At 48.0% G+C, this 8,423-nt stretch overlaps 1 protein-coding gene across 1 annotated transcript in view; it reads left to right on the top strand.

Annotated features, from left to right (window-relative positions):
- The first annotated feature begins 931 nt into the window (after positions 1–931).
- The window catches only part of LOC135908869 (4'-phosphopantetheine phosphatase), a 127,703-nt gene continuing 120,211 nt past the window's right edge, over positions 932–8,423 (top strand). The window contains exon 1 of the mRNA XM_065440704.2: positions 932–1,511. Coding sequence (XP_065296776.1) covers positions 1,346–1,511 — 166 coding nt within the window. The 5' untranslated portion in view covers positions 932–1,345. The remainder of the gene's footprint in view (positions 1,512–8,423) is intronic.

Here is an 8,423-nt window from a genome sequence, read left to right as displayed (position 1 = left end):
ACTAGCTCCCTGTAATGTCATGAACGTCGACGTCGTTTGGTTTGGTGCAGTTTATTGTTCGTCGATAAAGAATAGTTCAATCGCATCACAAATGATCCAAATGTTCAATTTACCAAGTTCGTCTGGAAACGTTTGCGGCACGAAAAACAAATTAAAGAAAATGTTTCCCGTACACGAGAAACTACTTAGAAATTTGTGACCTAACAAATATCACAAAAGCCAATGTGTAATGGGACGCCGCTGCGGAAAATAAATATTGAACTTCACAAAAGACAGTTTTCAGCTCAAAACCTCAGTTCAGCAAACAACTTAGGCTAAGTTTGGCACCCCATGATCTCGCAATCTTTGGGATTTTCTTTTCTTCATTTATTCGACTCCATTTGTATACCTCATCTTGCCTCAATATCTGTCTGAGATCGTCAGTCAGACTCATTCAAAGTGCGTTTTTGAGCGTTCCGCAAAATTCGGTTCCCGATTACACGACTACTGAAATACACAGTACAAATGGACGATTTACGCTGTGAAACAAAAGTCCCTTGAACAGGTGATGCTAATAATGGAGTAGGTAAAAAAAAAACTAACTAAGAGATGCCATATAAAAAGCAGTACATATACATACGTCTCCAAGATAAGCAGTATGAATAAAATTGATTATCGCTTAGATGCCTAGTTGTTGGCATGAAACGTGTCTCACAAGTTTAGCTGCAAAATGACGGTTCGCGTGTGTGTGTATCCCCATTTACTTATTGTCTAGTTTCATTTGCTGCTGACAGTGCACGATCGGCAGGAAAACGGCAGTGGGTTGTCCTATGGCAGGCTACGCCTCAAGCAGACGACGCACTCTATTTCTCCGCGAGTCCGGCAGATGGCACAGTAGGTGGCGTTAGTTTGCCCGTGGTCGTAGAGATGGCGATGCAATCGTTATCGTTGCCGTTCGGGTAGGTAGCAGGCAGCAACGCATGCATCAGCTGTGCCCGCTACTGGGCTGTCTGCGTCTGTTGTTCGTTCTGAGGGTGTCTTGAGCGATCGTGGTGGTGGTGGTGGTCGCATTTTTGGACGCTGCCGTGTGCTTTGCGGCATCGGTGCGGAAAAACAGCCAACAACCCGTTGTCCGCAGCAACAACGGCTTCGTCCGGATTACTTTCGTCGGAAAAGCGACCAGTGGAACTGCAAGCTACCGTCTTCTCGGTCGGTGCAGCGTTTTGGCCTTTGGCTCGCGTTCTCGGCGCATAGTGAAACGTTCGCGGAAGGTGTTGGTGGTGCAGTGTGTGCGGCGTTCTTTCTGGCCGGGTGTTCCCTATGAGCCCGGGCGCGCCGTGTCCGAGTGCCAGTAGTGTCGCGTTCCATGCCTTCAACGTCAGCAGTGCCGTCGTCCGTGATGGACAACAACACAGCAGCCGCTACCTCCACGACAGGAACGGAAGTGCGACGGGCCCGGAGCATCCAGCTGCCCGAGCAGCTCGCCGTCTTCAGGAACCTCAAGAACGCCAAGCGCTTCGCGATTGACATAGGTGAGCAAGCTACGCCATAAATACATGTCACTGCTGCGCGCGAGATCGTCTTTAACGATCGCATTCGAACGCGATGCTGCGCCTCAAAAAAGCGGAGGGAGCCCCGTTCGTCGGCCTTTTTTGGCCGTCTGCTGCGCCCGCGTTTATACGGCGATCTTTCTTTCCGGACTCGGTTTTGCGTTTATAGGAAGCACTTGCTGCGCAGGTGTTGACATGCCGGCGTCTCCGATTTACTACGTTACACAAACTCTCTGCTGGCGTTGATCGGTAGCAGCAGTGGTATCGATCCGTAGGTTGTAGCTCCACGTCGCAGAAAACGCCGCCGGCCTCGGCCTGTGGTGTGTGCGTTTCCGCGTGTTGAGCGATAAACTTTGCAGCGGCGACGGCGGCAGTACCAGAAGATCGCGTTTCCTGCTCCACTGCCTTCTTGGCCGCATCTCTCTCTCTCTCTCTCTCTCTCGAGATGGCATAGGTAGCAGAATCATCCGCTTCCGCCGTTGCCTTTTCCTAGCGAATGTGTCAGCGCGACAGTCGCCGCGAATAGATGCGTCCTTCGGGCACACCGAGGCTCTGACGTAACTGCAGATGCTGCTTTGGAGACGGCTTCTAGCGACGCGATTCCTGCGTTTAGCTTTGCAGCGCATCGTTCATAACGATCACACGTATGCGCTGGATATTAAGGCCAGATGGTAGCACGCGGTAGCAGCGGTGTACGTTTTCCCGGTGATTGCAGCTGCATGCATATTGTCGGAGCCCGATAAAAAGCGGCTGCGGAATTCGGAACAGCACTAGTTTCTTCGTGCTCCGCTTACCGTCGGTTTAGGATAACCGCGTTTGTTAGCTTGCCGTTGAACATTGCAGCGGCGCCGATGTGTTTCGGATCAATCTCTGTATTTTAATTAAATAACATGCCATGTTGAGTTAGCTGTAGATATAGCGAAATAACAGGATGAAGCTATACGTATTTGCATTGGATCCTTGAACTAAACCCCATGCAATTAAGCGATCTTGCACGCGGCAGCGACAAGCGACGGTGTTGGCTGTCGCGTTCGCTCGTCGCCTGCAAGTGGAACCTAACGCGAGCGACGACATTGAGCGATGTCACCCCGGTGTTGCCGGTATGAGGGCAGCAAATACGCGCCGAAACTGGCCTGACACATGCGCTAACAATTTAAATTGGTTTGTTTTCCTGTGCAGAGCAACATAAAGTGTGTCGGAAGGTCATACAGTATATATGTTCTTATCCTTGCACGTATGAAAATTTGGTCGTTTGTTCGTTCCGTGCGAGAATCGGAAGTTCTTGAGTGATGTATTACGTCCAGTTCCAGCTTCATGATATTGGCCAGTCGCTCATAGCAGTTCCGGGCGATTCGCGGCGAATTCTCGATCAATCGACAAGAACGAGCGATCTGTTCGCTTGACGGCCCGGTTCGTCACTCGAAGCCGTCGCTCACCTCCTCTGGCGTGCGTCGCAGCGCTTCAGGTATATCGCCCCCTCCCCCTTTTTTTTTTTTTCATGAAAGTAATCGTTACAATCTACGACTGCGATTTTAAGCTGGGGCGAGAGAATGTGGCTTGCATCCTTGTCGAGCGAGCTTATATGTTATTTTATGTAAATTTGCCTCTGATGTCTGTTAAAAAGCGACTGAGACAGCACCGGCTTCTTGGACAACGAGTAAGTGCTCTCGCATGAATGTCGTTACGCGGTGTGCTTCAGAGGAAGGCATCCGGGTGACTCACTCTCACCAAGTGACACACATGTCTGACCGTTTTACATGACTGACCCGAAGGTAAATCGCACAGATAACGCATCTGCAGTTACTGTTTGTTCAAGTGATATGAGACTGGCTATTTAGCTGCTTGAGTTGATGCACACGTTTATCTTTCGAAATGAAACGAAATGAGAAAACAAGGCGCACGCAGATGTGCCGTCGTGCATTTTGGTTGGATCGCATACGACAGACATTGTCAGCTCCTGACTGGAAGCTTGTCATTATCATTGAAAAGGAAGGCGTTCAATCAGTGCATTTTACCAGTGCTGACATATGGGGCAGAGACTTGGAGACTGACAAAGAAGCTTGAGAACAAGTTAAGGGCCGCGCAAAGAGCGATGGAGTGAAGATTGCTAGGCATAACGTTAAGAGACAGAAAGAGAGCGGTTTGGATCAGTGAGCAAACGGGTATAGACGATATTCTAATTGACATCAAGAGAAAAAGAAATGGAGCTGGGCAGGTCATGTAATGCACCGGTTAGATAACCGTTGGACCATGTGGGTTACAGAATGGGTACCAAGAGAAGGGAAACGCCGTCGAGGGCGGCAGAAGCGATGAAATTGGGAGATTCGCGGGCGCTAGTTGGATTCGGTTGGCGAGGGACAGGGGTAATTGGAGATCGCAGCGAGAGGCCTTCGTCCTGCAGTGGGCATGAATAAGCTGATGATGATGACGATGATGCATTTTCGTTCGTTATGCCCCCATGGTTCCTGTTGAACTTCTCATTGTTGTCGTAGGTGTTTGAAATTTGCGCTGCCAACATATTTACGCAAGGTGTACTGTCATCGGATCTTTAATAATTGAACAGGTAGATATTTTTTTAGTAAGTTCATTCATTCACTTATTCATACATACAAGCTGTTTTACATGGTGGTCGTGTGGGCAGGAGTGACAAAAGGTCAACTAAATGGCTGCCAGTGTGCAAAACCCGCCATGGCCACCAAATTACACACTGCTCAGCAAAATAGGTTGTATTTGACAATATAGTTGAAGCGGTATGAGCCTTCGAATAGAAGATGAAGAAGCGCGAGAACCGGGAGACAGGAGAAGAGAAGAATGAAGTGGGAATAAAAATGTAGACAAGATGGACGCCAGTTCCACAGCAATGCTTTACGTTTACTGTGTCCTTTAAATAGGAACGCTACATTATTTTGGCGCAGCCGACAGCGAACTCCAACATGTGGGTGAGATTTTTCCTTGAGGAGACCTCCGCGGACAAGATCATCTTTTCGAGATACCAAGCTGAAGATGAACCAGCGGTGGAACTACCTCGCGAACTCAACTCGGCAGAACTCATGAACCTGGTTTTAGAGAAGGCTTCCATGGACCCTGATGAACTACGTCGGAAGGGTGCTGTGAACGTGAACTTGCCTCTGGTGATCTTCGACGAATTAGTTCTTCAACCGATGCGTCGACAGGACTCTGGATCACAGTCGTCGACGGAAGAGGTGAGCCTCGTTTTGAAAGCACTTCGGCTACAACAAGAACAGATTTCGCAACAAAACCAGCTGGTGACATCGCTTATAAGCTCTTTAAACGCTGAGAAGTCAGTGACTAAATTTGTAGAACCCGATGCATTCGACGGCATGTCATCAAGTCCAGAAGGTTGGCTTGAATTCTATGACTATGCTGCTGGGAAGAACAACTGGCACTCTAATGAGGACAAGATTACTAACATGCGTAGTTACTTAAGCGGTGTTGCACGGAAGTGGTATGATTTGCACATTATTGAAGAGGCTGGCAACTCTTGGAATCAGTGGAAAGAAAAATTCTTGACGACATTCCGAAGCAACCCAGTGCAAAGGTGGGACGCCGCGCTTAATTTCAAATTCAAGCAAGGCTCCCTCGTCGAGTATTTCTTTGACAAATGCCGCCTTTTAAAGCTGGCCAAGCCTCTGCTTCCTCCGTCTGCCGTAGTAGCACTAATAATGCACGGACTGCACGCGCAAGTCCTGAAGCAAGTGCAAATACGGTCACCTAAAACTATGGACGGGCTCCTGGAGTGCCTTCACGACATATCATTTACTTCAGAAGAAAATATAAACGCTAGCTCAAGCGGTCGCTTCACACGGTCCGGCGCGGATTGGTCAAGCCGTAATCAGCGAGAACCGCGCCGCCTTGCAGGCGGCACAGAGAACTTGGGTTGGCGCGCTCCCAGAGGTCGGGTGCATAACGTCGACAGCGACCCCGTTCCCCTCCTTTCGGACGCTGAAGAGGCTCCGACGACAACAAAACTGATAAACAAGCGTGATCAGTCCGACCCGATGACCACAACTGAGACTGTTTATTTAACTTGCTCTAGCCTACTTCACATCCCTGTCAAAGTGGGAAACAGACATATGATGGCTTTGGTTGACAGCGGTGCCTCTGTGTCTATAATTAATGCCAAGCTGGTAGATGCAAGTCACCTGCATAGTGGAAGAGTACTACGGGTGCAAGGCTACGACGGAAAAGTGACAATGCATAATCAATGGGCCTCAGTAACCATCGAGTTCCAAGGTCATCAAATAGAGAGTGAAGTACTGGTGATTGAGGGGGTGACGTATGACTTTCTGCTATCCAGACCAGATATAAAGAAACTAAAAATCAACGTTTACTGGGACGATGCTGTTTTAGTGGAAGGACTATCAAGGCAAGAGACACAGCCTGATAGAAAAGATAACCTGCGAGTTGTCAAGTGCGCGAGGGATATTGCAACGACCTATCCTGAACTGGTATGCATAGGAAGCTACCCACCAGCGATGACGTCACACAAGGTGCCTTTCGAACTAACCGACAAGACTGTCATCCGAAAATCGCCTTATAACATGTCAAGAGAGCGCAAGATATGGTTGAAGAAGGAATTGCAGGAGATGCTAGACGCGAATATAATCCGGCCTTCGGTGTCACCCTTCGCCTCTCCCATAACTATTGCGCCGAAAGAAGATGGAACTTTCAGACTGTGCACAGATTACAGGGTTCTCAACCGCCAGACAGAGCTTATACCATTTCCCATGCCGAAGATAGACACGATTATAGATGAGACAGGTGGTTGCCGATGTTTTTCACGTATTGACTTGTGCAAAGGTTTCTGGCAGATCCCGCTAACCGAAGAAACAAAAATGTACACTGCTTTTATCACGCCCTTCGACCTGTACGAGTATAACCGGCTTCCTTTCGGCTGGAAAAACTCACCAGCATGGTTCCAGAAGATAATGAACGAAGTCCTGAAGCCTTTCCTAGGTGTCTTTTGTAACGTGTACATCGACGATATTATCGTCTTCTCCAAAACAGAGGCAGAGCATCAGGAACACCTGTCCCAGGTATTAAATGCCTTGAGCTTGGCACACCTCAAGGTTAATTTTAAGAAAAGTGCGTTCTTTCAAAGAAAAGTTGTGTTTCTTGGAAGAGTCTTTGATGGGACTACCAAAAGCACGAAACAAGAGTCCGTTGAGAGGATATCCCAACTGGTAAAACCATATGACGTCCACTCATTGCGTGTGTTTTTGGGATTAGCAGGACATTTCAGACCTTTCATAAAAGACTTTGCCATAAAAACAAGATGCCTCACGCGCCTAACGCAGAAAGCAGTTCCATTTGTGTGGGATAAGGAATGTGAGAGAGTTTACCGTGATCTGGTGCACAGAATGTCTGCTGACCCTATTCTACGCATACCAGATTTCACTTTACCCTTTGAACTGAATACCGACGCCTCACATTATGGAACAGGTGCAGTCTTGTACCAGAAATGTCCAGAAGCATCCGGCCGAGAAAAGCGACACGTAGTAGGCTACTACAGCTACACCCTCAAGCCACCTGAAGTCAACTACACCACTACTGAAAAGGAAGCGCTTGCAGTCCTTAAAGCAATTCAGTACTTCCGTACGTACCTAGAAGGTGCGAAGTTTACTTTGTTCACCGATCACCAGGCCCTCACTCATCTCTTGAATATGACCCAACCTAAGGGACGTATCGCCAGATGGGTGAACTATTTGCAGCAATTTGATTTCACCATCTCCCACAGACCTGGACCCCTTTTGACTGATGCAGATGCATTGTCTAGACTGATGATACAGGCCGAACAATCTGAAGAAATCAATGAAGTAAAATTGTGGGAAGGCACTGAACAATTGATGTTTATGGAAGGTCGCTATCAAGTCCCGCCAACGCTGATTTCAAAGGTTCTTTATTTGTACCACGATAGCCCAGAATCTGGAGGACACGACGGATTTTGGCGCACCTACAACAAGCTAGTCAAGAGATTTACGTGGCCTCACATGAAAGAAGACGTCAAGCAATACGTTCGTTCATGCCACCTTTGTCAAGTCAACAAAGTGAAATATAAGCAGCCTACGGACGCCATGATAATACCTTGCCACTCGAACGTGCCTTTTGAAGTTATACACCTTGATTTTGCCGAGCTGAATAAGAAACGAGAAGGAGTCCGAAAAACGCAAGCTTTTCTTCTGGCCATAGATGAATGCACCAGGATGGTCGCGGCACGGGCAGGAAAAGAAGATGCGAATAGTGTCATCGCCCTTCTCGAACGGGAAATGTTTAGGACAACCAGGACGACTGTATGTGACAACGGTCCAGCGTTCAAGAGTGAAAAGCTAGCAAGATGGGCTCGAGACCATAATATATCAATCAAATTCTGTGCGCCATACCATCCCGCAGCGAATGGGCTTGCAGAGCGTGCTATACGAGATGTAAAACAATACATCAGGATGTACGATAGTTTCCCTGGTGGTTGGAAATGCTCTTTAGAAGCAGCTGTACGACATCACAATCGCTCCTACACCAGTGGCTTGGGATGTAGCCCGCAGTTCGCTTCTTCAGGAGAGACCCCTATTCTTCAGGCGGACCGTGAATTGGGGCTGTTAGAAAATCTCAAGATCGTCGAGGAGAGGAAACAAAAATCGCAGGAGGAGAGGTACCGTAAACGAATGAAACAAAATTTTGACAAGAGACATTGCTTAGATATCCCAGACATTCAAGTCACCGACCTCATTCTAGTTAGGAAAGGAGTAAGAGAATCCAGTGCCAAATTTTATGGTCCTTACTCTGTGACAAAGACAGCCACTCAGAAAGGAATATTGAAGACTGTGTGGTACATTGGTGAACGGGGCGCAGTTGAATGTGCTTCGATTGGAAACGTTT

Source organism: Dermacentor albipictus, chromosome 1 (assembly GCF_038994185.2).
Source record: "Dermacentor albipictus isolate Rhodes 1998 colony chromosome 1, USDA_Dalb.pri_finalv2, whole genome shotgun sequence".
Classification (NCBI taxonomy): domain Eukaryota; kingdom Metazoa; phylum Arthropoda; class Arachnida; order Ixodida; family Ixodidae; genus Dermacentor; species Dermacentor albipictus.
Note: the sequence above shows the minus strand (reverse complement) of the source record. Positions and strands in the feature narration are given on the sequence as shown.